Source organism: Bubalus kerabau, chromosome 11 (assembly GCF_029407905.1).
Source record: "Bubalus kerabau isolate K-KA32 ecotype Philippines breed swamp buffalo chromosome 11, PCC_UOA_SB_1v2, whole genome shotgun sequence".
Taxonomy (NCBI): Eukaryota; Metazoa; Chordata; class Mammalia; order Artiodactyla; family Bovidae; genus Bubalus; species Bubalus kerabau.
In genome coordinates this window covers 71071651-71092114 of record NC_073634.1, presented here as the reverse complement: position 1 = coordinate 71092114, position 20464 = coordinate 71071651, and the positions used below count along the sequence as shown (strand labels likewise).

The 20464-nt window shown below is 40.8% G+C and overlaps 1 protein-coding gene across 4 annotated transcripts in view; it reads right to left on the bottom strand.

Annotated features, from left to right (window-relative positions):
* Positions 1 to 20070, bottom strand: part of MXD1 (MAX dimerization protein 1) — a 30991-nt gene extending 10921 nt beyond the window's left edge. The window contains exons 1-5 of one of the 4 annotated variants that reach the window (XM_055540553.1): positions 19367 to 20068; positions 18309 to 18357; positions 12794 to 16392; positions 11947 to 12046; positions 7082 to 7111 (exon numbers count right to left, since the gene is read on the bottom strand). In XM_055540553.1, coding sequence (XP_055396528.1) covers positions 7082 to 7111; positions 11947 to 12046; positions 12794 to 12866 — 203 coding nt within the window. In that variant the 5' untranslated portion in view covers positions 12867 to 16392; positions 18309 to 18357; positions 19367 to 20068. The other 3 variants (XR_008700448.1, XM_055540552.1, XM_055540554.1) reach the window with 3 other exon arrangements.
* Between the last annotated feature and the right edge of the window lie 394 nt (positions 20071 to 20464).

Below are 20464 nucleotides of genomic sequence, written 5' to 3'. Positions count from 1 at the left end.
AGCGTGTTTCCCTTTCCAAATAGATAACATTCATTTATCCTTTCACCTGCAGGCTGCAGACCTCCTATGTATCTATTTGTTCTGTTTCTTCCATTACCAACTAACAGAAGTGACTGTCTTCCATTTCGTCTTAATCTACTTGAGTCTACAAATAATAAAGCACCTGCAGATGCTGTCCTCATAGTAGAACCTGATTTCTTTGGTAATTCACATGCCTTCTCTTTGAGGAAAGCCATGCTTAATGAACATGATCCACTGGACCTCACTGAGTACTAGTTTTCATTAAAACTGGGCCTAAGACTATTACCAAGGGAGAAAATAAGTTACATAAACCATACCTATTTCCTCTCCTACTTTTGTGTGGACACAGATTTAGCCAATTAAATAGTAAATCCTATATGATAAGTGGAGGGTGAAGTGAAGTGAAGTCGCTCAGTCGTGTTCAACTCTTTGCGACCCCATGGACTGTAGCCTACAAGGCTCCTCTGTCCATGGAATTTCCCAGGCAAGAGTACTGGAGTGGGTTGCCATTTCCTTCCCCAGGGGATCTTCCAGAGCCAGGGAAGGTTGAATAACTGCTGGTTGAATAAAGATAATTTCCAATATGGGTATGTAATATGGGTATGTATGAGCCACATAGTGATTTTAAAAAAGAATATTTAGTATAGACTAAGAAGAAATAAATCTTATGGTGTCAAAAATTACTCCTCTAAAAGTGACTACAGGTCACGGAAATCATAACCTTCTCCAGATTTTGGGTTGAGACCAAAGCCTTACTGGATTACAAAAAAATCCAGGGGAAGAATACAGGTCACTCTTTGAGGGAAAAAAGTACTCTCCTTTTTCTAAAATGGTCCCTTTATAAATATTGCCAAATGCATCCTTATTACTGACTTAAGTGGAATCTTGGAAGGTTTTGAAGATCTTTCATAACTGTGATGGTAACCTTTGTAAAATACACAAAGATAGCCATACATCCTCACTGTATAGGAACATGACACTAAGTAAGCAATGTGTAAACAGTAATTCATGCTGAATACATTTTAATAAAGTCAGTCTATATTAAAGTATTAAATACATAATCATCTATTTAATATTTCCTTTATAGAGCCCAATTTTAAAAAAACACAAAATATAGATTATAGTACCTGCTAGGTCTATCTCACCCTTCAACTATTAATGTCTAGGACAAAAAGCAAGGAGTGCCTCCAGTGTTCTGGTAGGGAATTGGAAATTGGCTGAATAACTAGCATGTTTCTTGTACAAGTTCTTCCAAGAGGTACAGTCCAGGAAAACGGATTCTAGTAGCACAAATCAGGGTGCACCTCCACACCATCACCAGAGAGATCTGAACACTAATGCCTATACCTTTCCTTTGTAATGACCAGGCTGTGTCCTCAGGCCCCTGTAGCAACAAAACAATGTGGATTTGTTACAACATCCTAGAGTGAAATGTGAATGTGGTCAAGGGTGTTCAAAAGCGGAAGAGTGGTGCAATGCACACCACAACTCAGGCCCCTACCCCTTCCGTGGGAGTCTGGCCATTTGAAAAGCAAGACTCCAGAAGAAACAACTCTAGGGAACTGTGGTCTATTAGCATATCTTCCCAAGAGAGACCTGACTGGAATGGCTTCTCAAGTCAGACCAGATGCCATGAAATACTGTTTGACCAGATAAAAACAACAGCTTAGGTCAGGCTGCCGAGTCCTCCTCACAGAGCACACACAGAAATCTTTTGTCATGGGGTCAGAAGACTCTGGTAGAGGTACTCTCTCTAGACCAGCTGCTTAATTCCAGAAAGGCCTGCATGTGTGTACCATTCCAGAAAAAATGGGTGTCTACAATTAAAGGAGATGCTAGAGCCTTCTTTTGAAAAGGAGCCCATTCAAGCACCTGACTCCTGACCCACCGGCTGCAGCGTATTTGCATTCACTCAGCCTCCATTTTGCTGAGCAGCGTATTGAAGGGCATTCAAACCAGAGGAATTACCAGCTAAGGAAAAGAGACAGCACAATTATCATCAATAAAGGGCATATCACAGCAACCAAAGACTAAAAGGTTTCCCACCTCCCAACAATAATTAATTAGTAGTAGTAACAGTGGGAAACCAGTAGCAATTTAAAAATATATACACATAAATCCAGGAATACCTTTTACAAGGCATGTGTAAGATCTACATGGAAATACAACAAAACTTGGCTTAGAGACATAAAAGAGATCTGAGTAAATGAACACACACATCAAATCCTGGATGGAAAACTCTAATATGTAAACATGTACTTTTAAAGGTTAATTTATACTGAAATTATTTCGTTTGAATTTTGAAAATCCCCAAAGAATTTGGGGTATGGAGAATTCAAAGACTAACTATAAAATTCATCAAGAAAAATAAACTGATAAAATAAAAAAAAAGGAGAAGGAGGGAAGAATAGGGATTTGCTTCACCAGATCCTGAAGTGCATGAAACCACAATGATTAAAATTGTACACTGGTGCAGGAAGAACAGACAAATCAGTGGAACAGAAGAACAAGTCCAGAATCAGACTTAGCCTGAATTTAGTACACACAGAGGCAGCAACTTTAAATAGTGTGAGAACACCGACTCTGTAAAGGTAAATGACAAACAGGGCGACTGTATGACACCTGAAGGGACAACACCTTTTTTTTGGCCACATGGCTTGTGGATCTTATTTTCCCAACCAGGGATTGAACCCACACCCCTGCACTGGGAACATGGAGTCCTAACTGCTGGACTGCCAGGAAAGTCCACCAAGGGGCAATTTCTTTCATACACACTCTTCATATTTTAGAATCTTTTCAAAATAAAGAAAAAGACAAATGCCTCAGTAGAGAATTGGGCAAAGCTTATTTAACAGGCTTCCCTGGAAGCTCAGACAGTAAAGAATCTGCCTACCATGCAAGGAGACCTGGGTTGGGAAGATCCCCTGGAGAAGGGATTGACAACCCACTCCAATATTCTTGCCTGGAGAATCCCATGGACAGAGGAACCTGGTGGGCTATAGTCCAGGGTGTTGCAAAAAGTTGGACACAACTGAGCAACTAACACTTATTTAACAGGCAATTCACATACACAGACACAAACTGTCAAAGATAATAAAAATTGTTCAACTGTCTTAGTAATATAAGAATGCAAGTTAAAACAAGTTGTGTGTTTGCTTATCTATCAAATTTATAAAAGTCTAAGCTAAAACATAAACTTGTGAAGGTGAAGGAAAATATGGCCTATAATCTGCCTGGTGGGCAATCTAGCAGTCAATATCAAAAACCACAACCATTTGGATACCAGTCATTTCACAACCATGACTTACCCTAAGGAAATAATTATGATGTTGGATAGAGATTTATCTATAAGACAGTTTAAGGAAGCATCAATTATATTAGCAAAATACTGGGAAGAACCTAAAATAGGAGACTGGTTATATGAGTTATGGCACACCATATGATGTAATACTGATTTTTAAAAAGTATGCACAAAAATCTAGTGGATACAGAACTTAGTAGGAATGTTGACAGATGTTACTGCTGCAAGGTCTGTTACCAGTGATTTTTATTTTCTTTGTGCTTTTCTGAACTTTCCAACTTACTAAACTGTTTTAAAAGTTACTTTCCAAAAAACCATTGAAAGATACATTTCAAAGTTTCACTGATCTCCTTGGGCTGCTAGAATTATGGATGATTTAATTTTTTGTATATGATTTTCTATATTTCTGAAGGCTTTCCTGTGGTTCAGTAGTAAAGGATGTGCCTGCAATGCAGGGGACTCAGGAACTGCATGTTTGATCCCTGGGTGGGGAAGATTCCCTGGAGGAGGGCATGGCAATCTGGTCCAGTATGCTTGCCAGGAAAATCTCATGGACAGAGGAGCCTGGCGGGCTACAGTCTATGGGGTTGCAAAGAGTAGGACACGACTGAAGCGACTGAGCACACAATACACTATATTTCTCAAAATTTTCTATGAGATCAGTTTTAAAAACAAAAGAAAGATCACATACTCACCATGGGTGTTTCCTTAGGGGGCTAGACCCACAAAATTAGTTAAAATGCAGAGAAGCACATACCAAGTGACAGATGTATCTACAGTGACACCAAACTGAGCCCTCCGCCCTGGGGGCTCGGGTTCTGTTGGGTTCTGGATCCCAGCACCTAGTGCCCAGCATCTATGGTGCTCCATGAATGCCTAGTCTATTGAATGAAAATTACTGCTGCTGCCTCTGCCACTACCACCTCCATCTCCACCATTCTAGAAATCTTTTAATTGTCCCACCACTGCCAAGATTATTAAACGGGCAGTTTGAATATAATATTCTCATAGTGGAGTCCTGATGCACACCAACTATTCAGAATCTCTAAAGAGCCACAGAAAAGGTTTTGGTGTGAAAAAAACTTAACACAAATCTAGTTAACTCTGCAATGTTAAAGAGGAAAAAAAATCCAATTATTAGAATTCTTTTCCTCAATTGCTTTTTTTTTTGAGAGCCACGGCAATCTTTTTTTTTTTTTAATGTGATGTTAAGGAAAAGAATGGCCTAAGTGTATTAGCATTTTGCAAAGTGGTCTTCTTTTGTAGGATTCAGCTATGAAAACCAAGGAGATGCAGCTGTTCAACTGACCATCAAACCCTAAAATCATAAGCATCTACTCTACAAGAGAAGAACCGACAACTTTAACTCCCTCCCAGCCGCGCCCCCCACCCCCGGCCCCATCCACCAACTGAAGCAACCAGCGCTTGGTTAAATTAACTAAATGTGAGTCCTTACTTCCCTCTCTTCTGCTTACATGCTTTAGACTAGGGGATAAACGATCAAGACCGTAGAAGACCAAATTCCAAAAAAGGAAGGACAATAAGGAAACCAGACCACTAGCCCTTCAATAAACAAATGTTGACTGGGCACAATCTGAATTATAAGCAACTGTCCCAGTTATGACTTCAAATCCAGTTTTCTAGAACTTTTACCTCCACTGCTTCCTGTGCAGACTGTCTCTGCATCTTTCTCATTAGACAAACTACATTTCTCTAGGATGGAGACCATGCTGATTTCATACCCCAGTATAAACTTACTTAATACCCTAGTACTGAGCACAAGCTCTTAAGACATGGTAGGCAGAAAATAAACATTCTTGAACTGCTAAAGTAAATGATAAAATTGACATCCTGTGGTATTCCTGCAGAGGTGAAGCACAAAGCTGAGTACACCTAAGAGCCTTTACCTGAAGGGATGACATTTTAATAATACAAATAGATGCCTATGAGGAGGAGGAGAACTAGGAGGCTTTTCAGCAGAAACAGTCCCAGTTAACAGTTCCCCTAAAAACCATGGAGATGTAAGAGAATCTAAAGATGAGAAAGAGAAGCCACATGAGACTACCTTTCCACCTTAAGAAGAGATACTCTGGAGTTTCCAGTTCATGATATGTAAATCCCTAATGCATAAAGATGGTCTAATTTCAAACATGGTCAGTCACAATCATAGAGAAATTGAAAGGGGAGGAGAAGGATGCGGAGAAGCACATGTGCGAGGCACACTCACCATCCATCTCCAACACACACACACACACACACACACACACACACACGGCCTGTTCCAAGATTCTCCTCCCTTGTCAGGTATGGTCTTCCCTTTCACTAATGAAACATGCCATTCAGATTCTGACTATCAGAGTCAGACTCTCTTCAAAGAGGGTTTGCATGAAGTAACCACATGTGTTTAGAGAACCATCATCACACATCATCCTGTTCATGCACAGCACTGAGAAAGCACTCAGTCTGGATGGACAGCCTGTACTTCAAATTGATGGGAGTTCAGAGACCAGAATGAAGCTTGTTCAGTGGTCTGCAGCCCTGGCTGAACATGAGAATCACCTGGGGTGCTTTTAAAAAATACTAGTGCAGGATCTCAACCCAAACCAATTAAATCAGAATCGCTAGGGGTGAGGTCTGAGCATTGGTGTGTGTGTGTGTGTGTGTGTTTTCACTAAAGTTCCACAGAGAATTATTAATTTTTTTCAGCATGATAAAAGCAAGTGGTTATGTTTTGCATTACCAGAGGTAGAAGAAAATGTGCTTTTAAAAACACTCCCCAGAGAGTTTATTATACAAGATTGGTAAAATACTGATAATTGTGGAAGCTGGGTGATGGACACATAGAAGTTGATTACATTATTCACTCCACTTTTACATATTTGAAAAACTCTATAATAAAAAGTTACTCTATAAAATGAGCAGAAATAAAAATGTGTTCTCTTACCCCAAAGAGTATATGACTGTGTGTGCATGCTAAGTTGCTTCAATTGTGTCTGACTCTTTTTGACCCTAGGGACTGTAGCCTGCCAGGCTCCTCTGTCCATGGGATTCTCCAGGCAAGAATACTGGAGTGGGGAGCCATGCCCTCCCAACTCATATGAGTGTATGTGTATACTATATTTAATGGAAACAAACATTTAAAAAAAAATTAAAATAAAAGCTTTGCAAGTGATTCTAATGTGCAACCAGAGTTGAGAGTGACTAGGCCACATCATTTGAAAAATAAGGAGTCAAATCAGCAGCAGAAGGGAATCAGGTGAGATGTGGTAAGATGGAGCCCAGGGAGGGTGGCCCGCCTCGTCTGAGTGCCTCACCATCTCCAATTTCTGCTTTGCATACATTTACCTAAATTTTGAGCTTCTTTACTCACAAGTGAACTTCTGTATGTGTATGTATGTATATATATCTGTGTGTGTACATGATTTAAGACAGCACTACCAATTATATTCAGTAGCATGTAATTTTTGAAAAACACTATTTGTGGGAACATTACCTCTGACTTAAAACACTTTGGCCTTAGAATAGTCACAGGGAAAGCACTGCTGGGGAACAGCAGGCTGAGGGGATGAGGGTTGGGGTGTCATCTTGGGAGCTGGGAAGCCCATCTATCTAAGGCCTTTATAGGCAGTGCTGATTAGAGGATACTGAGCGAACTCTAATATCAGGGGCTCATTGTGAGAAGCCAAGAGCAGCAACCAAGTGTCAATGAAAAAATACATCAAAGCTCCCGCCATCCCACACCCAGAACCCTCAACTCACCTATTCTTCTCCATTTCATTGTGAGTCGATCTGAAAGAGGGAACAATAAGAGAAACATTATTCTTGTTTTAAAGGACTGCTCCAATGCCAACACAATTATTTTAACTTCTTTCTCTCTCAAGCTGGAGGGAGAGAAGACAGAGGAAGGGCTCTACCTAAGAAATGAGTCCCTCTGGGGAAATAGATAAATGTAAATATCTCAAACAGCATTCAAGGAGAAGTGACAAACTGAGAGGCATGCATTCCCTCGTGGAAAAGTAATCCATTTTAAGAAAGGAAAAAAAGGGTTCTACTTATACAAAGGGAAAAACAGCTGCACAATGTGATGTGAATTTGGGTTATATAATACCACAAGGCTTTCTTTAGGCTGAGTGTGGAACACCAGAAATTTGGCATCCCCACCCAACTCTGCAGTTCTCTAGGTGTACTATACACCAAAATTGTATGCTAGGTTGTCTGACTATAGGATACAGTTTTAAAAGGATAAATATAACCCTTCTTCCCTCAATCTTTCTACTCCTTGAAGTTATTTTATTGCATGCAACCTCCCAAAAGATGCTACTGTTGAAGAGCTACCAAATGCTTTTAGGAAGGGGCTTCCAAAACTCAGTTCAATGTAAAGATGACAGGTTGGTTAAGGGCAGCCCTTTGGGTGGAATCTGAGGTCCAGCTTTGCCACTGACTGATACTGTGGAAGAAATACAAATGCTTACCATCCTGTCCTTGGTTAACTCTTTTGTAAAATGGAAATAAAAATGATTGCCAATTATCTACAGAACACATGTGGATCAGTGAGGTAGCAACTGTAAAAGTGATGAGAGAGGCTTGGATGAAAGCACAGGTATGTGTGAAATCAGACTATTAGTGCGTTTATAGCTGACCTTGAATATAAGGTCTGGCCTATGGATTCATGGACAGGTTTTCACAGATGTCACAAGAAGTCAGTCAGTGTGGCTATCTCAGTGTCCATCTCATATAACTCATCCCAACTAGTTAAAAATAAACTTGAGGAAACTGCCAGCATTATAAATGAACTGAATCTTGACCTTACTTTTGGAAATTCTCTAGAATCTAATCAGTTCAGGAGAGATGACACCCTGGCTCAGGTCAAGAATTCTGTGGGGCAATAACTGGAACTTTACTGGGTCTTGGAAATAAATTCTCACAGTAATTATGGAGAAACCCTACTTCTGTGAATGCGCGACCATTCATTCACAGCAAGGGGCACCACCATCCCGTTCATTCACACCAGAGACTAGTTGTGGATTTGGGGCATTCTTGAAATGGGAAATTTCTAATCCAGCACTAAACTTCTTTTCCACAAGCCTTCTGGGATACAATTTTCATTCACAAGGAAAAACAAACAAGACAATAATGACAATATTTTAAATTTTAGAATATTTGTTTTCTAGATAAGGGCTATATGAACCTTAAAACTGGTTAACTTAAAAGTTTTTTTTTTAAAAGTTTTAAGTTGATTCACTTGGTTACCCTTCAGTGTTTTTCTGATGTATACTTCACTTCCTGCAATGGCCAGCAGGAGATCACTGTTAACACGAGTCTGGCCTGCAACTGCAAACCTTTGGCTTGATAGCACGCGGCATTCTGCTTTTAACGGAGAATAACAAGTTCAAAGTCTGACACATTTTTTAGATGGATGAAAATATATGATGACAGGTGGTCAAAATTACACTGTTTAACTGTAGACATGGACCATTCTGAGGAGGTGGAGGAGAGAAGGGTGGATATTTGTAAAGAACATGGTGTCCGATTACAGAAAAATCAGACACCACAAGTCACCCTTATCCCATCTGGATTCTTTGAAGATACATATAAAAAATTCAGAATTCCCAAGATAATCTTTTTTACAAATTCCATAAGCAGCACAATTCTTTCCAAACTTTGAACAGAGTTTTGGAAACTATGGATCTTATTTGATTACTTAAGAGTGTTGAACACATGGTGATTTTTACAAGGGGACTTACACCTAACGGCTAGGGCATTACTGAAGTACATTTGGTTTAGTGAAACTGAATTTGTCTTTAATAAAAGGGAGGCCATTCAGAAAAGGCCGTCCAGAGACTCCCTGCCAACTCTGTTGATGGGAAAACATTTATATTTTTAATTAAAGCATAAGAATATATAGACACCTTGTATCAAAATCATTTTCCATGTGATTACTGAAAAGATTGGATAACTCTGGACTCATTGATAAAAGATCAAATGTCATCACTTAAAAATATATTTTAACAAAAATATAACTAAGCCAAACCAGTCCCTGGGTTAAAAAAGACTCACACTGTCAAGTCAGCTATATGACCACTGTCTCATAAAAGAACTGGGTGACAAGGGCTGAACTTCCTCTTTCACATGAATGCCAATGCCTGCTTCACCAATGTAACAAAACATGCTTTTAAAAACTCTGGATTTCAAATGTAATTATTTAGGTAACTGATTTAAAAAATCAGTGGGAAAGAAAAAAAAAAATTCCATCTTCCTGTAGTTCTCCAGATGATTCCAGAACAATTAATATTCACAATTTCACTTGTTTTTGTTTTTAGACAAGCAATTAGAGAAACTTAAGATCTGCATTTTCAGTTTCCAATAAGTTTGCTATGCAGCTAAATCTTATTTTTTTTATTGTTGTCCAAGGAAGAGTAACCCCCAGACGCTACAAGCAAAGAGCTCAGCATTTCAACCTGAATTAACAAGCATACACTGTTACCAATGGTTATGTAAACCAGAAGTAATCTATAGCTCTTATATCAGTTCAAAATTCTGACCATACATGGCCTTGGATATAAGTCTGATTCAAATCAAGGGGTCAAACTGCATTCTCTGGGGAGATGTCTCATTGCTCAGGTAAGGGTCATTCCAAACAGGTCATGAAGGAAGTGATTACATTTAAAGAAAACAACCTGCTGTTGCTTCATCTGTTTTGCTTGGTGCAATCTCCAGGTTTAATCATGGTCTCGCAGAGATCCCTGCACCACTTAAATTACTGCACGAATTCATCATTAGTCAAGAATATGGAAAACTGTGAGAGTCTCCTGTTTCTAACTATGGAAAGCAAACCAAATCCATTTACAGAAATAATAGAGCTTTCCCCCAAATCCAGAGTTGCAATCATTTTCCCAGGAATAAAGCTGGATATTAAAGAAAAGAGAAAGAATCTATTTCTTGAATTGAAATTCTCAACTATCATTATTTTTCTTTCCTAATCACCTTTTGGAGAAGGGAATGGCAATCTACTCCAGTATTCTTGCCTGGAGAATCCCATGGACTGAGGAGCCTGGCCGGCTACAGTCCATAGGGTCGCATTGAGTCAGACACTACTGAAGTGATTTAGCATGGCATAGCATGGCAATCACCTTTTGGGGCCAAGCTACTTCTCTTCAACAACATCCCCTTCTTCTCACCACTGAACATCCCCTCAACAACTTTTCTGTGAAACTTAGGAAAAAACAAAGTACCAAGGATTAAGCCTTGACTATTAATGTGAACAATTCCTCTCAAATCATGAGTGGACAAGAGTAAAAGTAACAAATGAACTATACTTTTCCATAAAAATAAAGCAAAAGGCTTCAATGTCTTTTCAAAAAGTTATTTAAAAAATACTGTAACAAAAAGCAACACAGATATTGTTTTATACCACTGCACACTACAAGTCAGCATCAACCTTCTTAAAGGTTGTCAGCACTCGTGCACAGATCTACTTGCTATCACCTTCAGATAATGCCAAAGGTGGCAGGGAAAGGAAAAACCACCAGGTAACTAATTAACAGGTTCATCCTTCCCGTGCCTTCCTATTCAAGAGCTCGGCACATATGTGCTGCTCACTCATATCCTGTGGTTCTTCCAACGCTAAGGACAATGGGGTGAACCAAGGACAGAAGAGGAAGGAAGAACAAGGGAGTTAAAGGTTTAAGTGGGAAACTTCTGGCTTTTAGTAGTCTATATAATGTCACAGACGCTAACCAAATACAGTTATTTGCAGAGTGTTCATGAGAATGGGAGATAGACAAGGATTCTAAATCAGTAAGGAAAATGTCAATGATTTTCAATTACTGGAATAAAAGGTATAATTGAATGAATCTAATAAAAACAGATTTCCTAGCTAACGTATATATTAAGAGGAAAGAGGAGGAAAAGGGAGTGCAACAGCATTAATGGAGTACTCATTTATACCAGGAAGTACATTCAGGGTTTTATTATGTGATTTCATTGACCATTAACCAAATACTTTCCAGTGAGACTTACAAATTTCAAGAATTGCAGGATTAACGTAAAAAGCTTGTGGCATATGAATATTTTAATATTATATTAATCTATTCCTCCATCACCAAAAAGCAGGTTTGAACCTCAATTGTTCCTCTTTGCCATTATAAATAGAGTGACAGATTATCAGACATATCACTGTATTTAATTTACACGTCAAATATGAAATCCTACCACCTATGCCAAATCAATACTTTAACATATTTATAAAATCTTCACTATGAAAAGTAAAAAGTGGGTAATGTCCAGTATTTTCAGCTATAGAAAACTTGCCCTGAATCTGCAACTTCTGAAGGCAAAATACTGTCACTGCTGCTTAATCCCACTTGAAGTTTCCACCGATTTTTTGTTCCAAAGGGAAGAAAAACAAAATTAAGTTCTGGGGGAAAAAAGTTCATAAAGAAATAGAAAACACTTCCATTTCTCTTTTCTTCTCAGTCCCCTCAACCCAAATAGAAGGGTTTCTTCCAATGCCTTAGGACTATGTATACATTACTGAATCAAGATTGCCGCTTCATTTACGGGTTAAAACCTAGTATCATCTGCGGCATAACCTAAAAGAGAAAGGAAAATGTTTACCAAATTACCTGCTACTGCTGTTATTCTTCTTGGATTTGCTCCTCCGTTTTAAGGCATCTCTGTCCTTGTTATTGTATGGTAACATGGAGGCATAACCATGTTCAGCTTCTAGAAAACCGGAGGATCCAGTTAATGAATGAACACAGAACAGTCAACACTCTCTCCCCTTCACAATATTTCCTTTTAAAAATGGATTTACTTTTTATTAAAAGAAGACTGTGGAAATAATTAAAAGGAGCAAGGTGGAATTCTTAGAACAATGATTGTTTTTTTAATTGAGTGAATACCCTCAGTTCGGAGCAGGTGTAAGGAGCATTCCAGCTGCTCATTGTTGAGAAAGACACAGCAAGTCTCATGGAGCCTGGGTTTCCCATTGGCAACGTCCAGCAGGTTGGTGTATATTAAGTGGGACCGGCCTCAGACGAAGGTGCGGGGCCAGACACCGGGAGCCAGAGCCGAGGACGGAGGATGCGGGGCAAGGGAGGAGCTGCTCCGCCGACTGGGAGACCCGGCGCCAGGCCCACTTTGGGGCGGGCCGGGAAGAGCCGGGTGAGGTAAACCAAGCGCTTGGCTGAGGGGGCCCCGGGCACCCCACTCGCGACGGGGTGCGGAGGGGGAAGCGCTCAGGATCCCGGGGGCAGCAGTCCCTTTCTACTCCCATTCATTGACTTTGGGGGCAGCGACGGCCTCCCTTCGAACCGCGCGTGGGGAAAGCTGGAGGGGTTGGGAGCGCTCGCGGGTCGCGCTCTCAGCTCCTCCAACCACCCCCGGAGAGGCTGGGCGCCCGGATCCGCTGCCAGGCCCCTCCGAGCTCCCGGCACTAGCTCGGGCCGGACCCCTCCCGTCCCCGTGCACCTCTCTCCCGTCGCTCCAGGTAGTCGGCCGCCTCCAGCAGCATCTGGATGTTCATCCGAACCGCCGCCGCCATTCTGCACCGGGGGCCGGAGCCACGGGACCAACCCCCACTGGACACGGGCTCGCCGCCGCCGCCGGACACCCGCGCCCCGCTGTGGACCCCGCAGAGCAGGGCTGAGAGAGCCTCTCTGGCGACCACGCTCGCCGGAAGCGGGAGGGGACCGGCGAGCTGGGCACCACCGACACCGTGACAGAACCTACAGAAGAGCAGCAGCCGCCACCGCCGCGGAGTGTTTATCCCCGACTCACCGTCCCCCGCCCCCAGGCCCTTCTCTTGACAGGCCCACTTCGGCTGCGTCCCTCATTGGGAGCCCCAAAGAATTCCCCGCCCCCGGACCTGTCCGATTGGGGGAAGGCACTACGGCCCCGCCCCTCAGAGTCCGCTCCTCTCCCTGGTTGGTCACGCTTGACAAGGCCCGGGCTCCACCCCCCCTTTCCAATTGGTGACAGGATTCTCAACTCCGCCTCGTGCTCCTTCTCTGTTTTCCATTGGTTCTATACCAACAACCGGGCCCCCTTTTGCTTTGTTAGTATTGGCCAAGAGATACAGAAAGCAAGCCACTTTGCCTGTCTCCTATTGGTGGGACCTTCCGACACCGCCCAGCTACGATGACGTCATCGTTCCCCTGGCTAGCGATCCCTGAATGGCTAGTGGTTAGACGCCGGGCTATTCCTACCCGAATCTGGCATTGGATTGCACGGCTGACCCAGGCACCGAGCAGCGATGATTCACCGACCCCTCCTCGGACCTGTTGCCGGAACCTGTCTCCGGGGAAAAGTTGCGGGGATCTGCTGGACGCCCCTAGAGTGGAAGCTGGCACCGCGCGTCACCTGGGCGCTCTGCCCTGCTCGGGTTCGGGGCCAGATTTCTGGGCCTGCTGACTGCGGCCCGGAGGTTCCAGGCTTTCCGGGGCCAAAGGCCCCGCCGACAGCCCGAGAGGGCGGTGGGCCTGGGGCTCCGGCGAGCGCCACGTGGCTGTAGCGCTCGGCGGGGGAGACTGTGTTCAGTGCTCGCCACCCAGCGTTTTTTTCCTTTCCCCAGAAAGCACTGGAATCGCGAGGCTGTATACCCCGCCCTAAGTGCTGGCTAATTACTCCCTCATGCGAGTGGATTTTAAAAGCTCAGAAACTTCCTGTACCTGCAGATTGACGTTGAATTCTGAGATTTGTTTGACATCTCTTTCATATTCTTTCCTTCTAATTCTAGAGGAAAACATTCAAAAAGAATACTTCCTATTCAAGACGGCTATAAATGTTTGTGTGTGTGTGGTACCAATATAAATGTACGTAGAACAGAACTAAGATTTTTAAGAACTGTTCCTTAAGCTATCTCGAGACCCAAGTTATAATACACTGACAGCTCCATTAAAAAAGATGAAATAAAACTCTTGGTAAATTGAGACTCTTGAATATAGAAATGAGTAAAGCATGAACATATTTAACAAAACTTTTAAACAGTTTATTGTTGCCAATATGTGAAAACAATAGCTTGTCAGGTAATTTACCTACATTATTGCTAATCCTCAGTAGAACCCCACTAGATAGGTTAATTATCTACATTTTGTATATAAGGAAACTGATGCCCAGAGAAGCTAAATGACTTTCTTAGACATCCTTTCAGCCAGAAATGGAAACTGAACCTAGATATGTTTCACCCAAAGCCCATACTATGGGTGGTAGTTTTTCCAAAAAATAGGAATTAAGAACCGGATCTCCATGAGTCACAAACACTGACACTCAAACACAGGGAAAATAAAGAAAAACATGTAATTATGATGGTAAGTTTTAAATATGTCTTTTCTAATGGTTGACAAATCCATTAAACTCAAAAGAATAAGAATAAATAGAGTAACCCAGTCCTTACATACAAAACACATATTTTCTGGTTTTAATGGTTAATTGGATCTAAAAGCTGATTCTTTACAGAAATTAATACACTGAAGATAAAAGTTTTCAAAAAAGCACAAAAAGCTAGAACTGGGGATATAAGTTTATAAAAATTATAAAGATATAATTTTTAACTGCAGGGTATTTGTAAAACCAACCTGAAAACAGTAATGAATACAGTTTTTACTGACAGTAAAAGCACTGATTTCATTCTTAATTTTGGATTCTGTATACTTCTATATTTTCTCTTTGATTTTATTATGAACATTTAGCATCTCTTTATTCTTTCTCTTACCCTCAACTCTTTTTTTTAAAAAGCCAGTCTTATTTCAAAATCATGATCCTTCCCCTGGAATTAGCCTGATTGAAAATCACACTTATAAAATTAAAAAAGGAAAAATGGTTGAAATCTGAGTCAGATATAGCAAAGGAACCATTTAAACACCAACAGGTTTAGCTTAAATTCCAAACAAAAATAAATTAAATAATATATAAAATCAGAGAATTAAGACTAAGGAATAGACCTCTTTCTGTTCCCTGGCAGCACTGGAAGAAATGATCAGTAAACCAGTAATACCAACTAGGAACTAGTATCATGAAGAACTCCAAAGGGTGTCTGATGCCACCTACTGGACATCAAGCAGTAAGTATAAAATAAAGGGTTTTTTCTTGTTTTTCTAGCAATTATTTTATACAAATATATTACAATGAATGACCAGTTAGATAATCTGAAAGTATAGATTTTGAAGAACTGAAATCCTAAAATGAAGAAGTGGTTACCCCCAGCATCTAGCACTTCAAAGGCATTACACAAGCACTAACGGATAGGCAAAACCCTCAAAGTAAGGACCTGAAATACCAGAATGTTTGAACCTAAATTTTATGACCAGAATTTTAAGTAAAAAGCTATATGAAATAGAATAAACATAGGCTGACAACAGTTTATATATATCCTTGAGCAGGTATCAAGCTAAACTGATAGAATTGGAAACTAAAAATATACTGAAAATGGGAAGCACAAAAGATTGTATTTGTCAAATAATCTTTATTTTTTTTTAAAAAGCCCTAGTTTCCTTCCTCTGAGGGGTTTATACTCTAGGTGGGCAGAGGATAGTAGTAAATACCAGTGCTGAATGGCAGGTTTATTAAATGCAACGGAACTTCTGACAGAGGTGCATTTCAGTTGAGTACCTCAGAGTACAAAGAACACAACTGTTGGTATTCTATCCTTTAACTGTCTAAAAAGTTCCAGAACTGATGAATGCTGAATTAAAAAACACTATAATGACATTAAAATGAATTTTGTTTTCTGAGTTTCTGAGGAACTGATTTTATTCTTTGAAATGTAAAAATCAGGACTGTGATTTACTGACTTAGTATTAATCTTTCTTTGTGGCTACTTGGGACACTCTAACATCATGATATCCAATATCACAAAATTAAAACTTAAAAACCTTTAAAAACACTGCTCTGCAAAAGTTAATTACTCCACAAATATTTGCTACTTTTAAAAACAGAGCAATGGCTAAACAGGGGTACATATATTACACAGAACGCTATGTAGAAGTTTAAAAAAAAAAAGACGAGTGTATATATATATAGGCATGGAAACATCTCCAAGGCAGTGCTGAGTAATCCCTGCAGCATATTATCTGTGTAAAAAAAAAAAACAAACCAAACACCTCAAACTGGGCTTTTTTCCTCATTTCCAGCACTAAGTCTGCTACACACACACACACACACACACACACACGCATGTCTGGAAGGAAACACTACAAAGGATTCACAGTGAATCAGGACTGTTCAAAAGGGATTAAGCAGTTATGTTTTAAAATTTTTATAGGAAAAATGTGTTCATTTAAGAGTTGGATAACTAAAAGTTAACTTAAAAACTTAGGGAAGTGGAATGAAGTTTAAGTCACAAAGAGAAAGACAAATATCACATATCACTTATATGTGGAATCTAAAAATAAATGGTACAAATGAACCTATTTAAAAAATAAAAATAGAGTCACAGATGTAGAAAACAAACTTATGGTTACCAAGAGGAAAAGGAGGGAGGGATAAATTGCGGGACTGGTACTGACATATTTATACTACTATATATAAAATAGGTAAGAACCTACTGTATAGCACAAGGGACTCTACTCAGTACTCCATAATGACCTATATGGGAAAAGAATCTTAAAAAGAGTGGCTATATGTATAATTGATTCACTTTGCTGAACAGCAGAAACTAACACAACATTATAAATCAGCTATACTCCAATACAAATTAAAAAAAAAACAACACGAAGAGACGTTGTTAAGTGAAACAATGTTACTAAACTACCTTCATGTGCAGGTATTCGCTGAATGCTTTACTGGGTGCCAGGCACTTGTGGTGCTGGGGCTACCGCAGCAAACAAGACAGAAGCCCTGCTTCTCAAAGTTCAAAGGCATAGTAACCGAGTGTCAGGGAATGATAAACTATAAGGAGAAGGAAACTCTGCAGAGCATGTGGAAAAACTGGAACCCTCACAAATTGCTAGTGGGAATATAAAATAGGGCGGTTACTTTGGAAAACAGACAGTGCTTCAAAAAGTTAAACATGGAGTTTAACTATATAACCCAGTAATAGCACTCCTAGTTACATACCCACGAGAAGTGAAAACGTATGTTCATACAAAACTTGGATACAAATGTCCATAGTAGCATTATTCATAATAGCCAAAAAAGTGGAACAACCCCAATTCCCATCAACTGATGAATTACAAATTACAGTGTGACAGGTGGGGGCTTCTCAGGTGGCACAGTGGTAAAGAACCCACCTGCCAATGCTGGAGACAGAATTGGGTTCGATCCCTGGGTCGGGATGATCCCCTGGAGAAGGAAATGGCTACCCACTCTAGTAGTCTTGTTTGGGAAATTCCACTGACAAGGAGCCTGGTTGGCTACATCCATGGGGTTGCAAAGAGTTGGACACGACTGAGCATGCACACACACATGCACACACATCCACAGAACAGAGTATTATAAACTATAAAAAAGGGATGTGTGTGTGCCAAGTCCCTTCAGTCATGTCTGGCTCTGTGCAACCCTATGGACTGTAGCCTGCCAGGCTCCTCTGTCCATAGGATTCTCCAAGCAAGAATCCTGGACTGGTTGCCATTTCCCCCTCCAGGAGTTCATCCGAACCCAGGAAATGAACCCAAGTCTGTCTTCTGCATTGGCAGGTGAGTTCTTTACCACTGAGCTACCTGGGAAGCCCTTGAAGTACTATTTATGATACAAGATAAATTGAATCTTGAAAACACTGTGCTGTGCAAAAGCAGCTAGACACAAAAGGTCACATATTGTGTGATTCCATCCATTTGAAATGTCCATTTACATGAAAATGTCCAGAACAGATACACCTTTAAAGACACAAAGTAAATTTAGCGGTTTCTGGGTTGGAGGGTAAGGTGGAAGGGGAGGGATGAGCAACAGCTGTTAATGAGCATGGCGTTCCTTTTTGGGTTGATGAAAGTATTTTAGTATTACTGGTGATAAATACATAACTGTCAATATACTAAAACCACTGACGTACCTTTATTTATTTCTGGCCATGCCACATAGGGCTTATGGGATCTTAGTTCCTGCAAGTTAGTGCAGGGTCTTCATTACTGGACTACCAGGGAAGTCTCTGAAATGATATACTTTAATAGGCTGAATTTTATTTCAATTTAAAAAAGCTAAATAAAAAAGAGTAAAATAGGGTAAAAGGATAGAGAGGGAAGGGGAGGCTGCTGTTTTGGATAAGGTAGTCAGGAATGACCTTATTCTGAGCAGTGACCTGAACAATATAAAGAAGCTAACCATGTAACTATGAGAGGTGGGAGGAGGGAGACGAGGGACATTCCAGGAGGAAAGGCAAGTAGGAAGACTCTTAAGGTAGATGCATATCTATTTTTAAGGAACAGCAAAGAGGCGAGTAGTGTGGCTGCATGCAGTAGCAAAGGTTAGGCTACAGGAAGCCATGGTCCAAACTGTACAGATGTGTAGACCCACAGTAAGGACTGGTCTTCACTCTAAATGATAGAAAGCCATCAGAGCCAGAAGCAACGACCAGATGTACATTTATAAGGTTCACTCTGCTGCTAGGTGGGGAATAAACTGAGGCAGAAGGGAAGGAAGGAAATCTATTAGAGATGGCTTCTGTTAGTATAGGTGGGTGAAAAATGGTCAGATTTGATGTACAACTAATCACCACAATATACACTTTAAATATCTTAAACTTGTATTTGTCAATTATATCCCAATAAATATGGGAGAAAAAAGTGGTTGGATTCAAAATATACTCGAATGTTAGAGCTGAAGGGATTTCTAATGAATCAAATGTGCCACACAGGAGAGAGGAGCGAAGAATGAGCCTAAGGAGTTTCACTCTGTGCAGAGGTGTAAATGGAGAGGCCACTCACTGAGATGGGGAAGCCTGAGAGGAGATGACTGCGCAGGGAAATCAGAAGTCAATTCATCTTAAATTTGAGGTGCCTACTAATCCAAGTGCATCTACAAGACTGGAATTCTGTAAAACAGTCAGGCTAGAAGTATACAATGGAGAGCCACGGCAGAAGACATTTGACGCTTTGTGAAGGGACGACTCACCAGAGGCAGACAGGAGAGTCTAGGGGTTGAGCCCTGGAGCACTCTGACATTTGGATGCTTAGGAGATTTGGCACAATTTATGTCTTCTGAGAGGAGCAGCCTGTTAGAAGAAGACAAGAATGCTCCATCTTTGTTATTCTTACAGAATCAGATGATCTGATGGATAAAAGTTCCTTCAAAGCAAGACTTGATCTCATCTCTAGATCTTTAAAGATTTCTTCCTCTTCCATTTCTTTGGAGTTAGCTCACAGAGAGTGAACCTATTGATCTACTAGGTATTCTCAGATTATTTCTTTACAAAGTATGCTGCCTTGAGGATCTCAAGTCAGCATACTAAAATGACAATACAGTGAACACCACATTAAAATGACAATCCAAATACCCATTGTTTGATTTGGGGAATATTATTTCATCCCAGAAATTTTAGCTTCCCAATAAGACAAGTGGGTGAGCTTTCCTTTAGATGTGCACAAGTGTGGTCAGAAACAGTGCTTATCGCAGATACTTTACAGATAGGCTGTATTTCGGAGGGTCAGGGTATGGGAATCTACTCATTTGGCAAAAAGTCTAAGCCAAATAACCCAACTGCTTGGGGTAGTGACACTTGTGCAGTGGGTACTACAGGTTGTACAGCTGACGTAGCACATTTAACGAACTCTAACTGCTACCCTTAAAAAAAGAGGCAATAAGGTTTCCCTGATGGTTCAGTGGAAGAGACTCCACCTGCCAATGACAGAGACACAGGTTTGATCCCTGAGCCGGGAAGATGCCATGTGCCATGGAGCAGATAAGCCTGTGCACCACAACTATTGAGCCAGTGCTCTGGAGCCCCCGAGGCACAACTACTGAAGCCTGTGCTCCACAAGAGAAGCCACTGCAGTGAGAAGCCCACACACCACAACTACAGAGTAGCCCCACTCTCCGCAACTAGAGAAAAGCCCGCAGAGCACCAAAGACCCAGCCCAGCCAAAAATAAAATAAATAAAATCATTTGAAAAGAAGTTGGGGATGGACAGGGAAGCCTGGCGAACTGCAGTCCACGGGGTCACAAAGAGTCAGATACAACTGAGTGATTGAACTGAACTGAATATTACACAC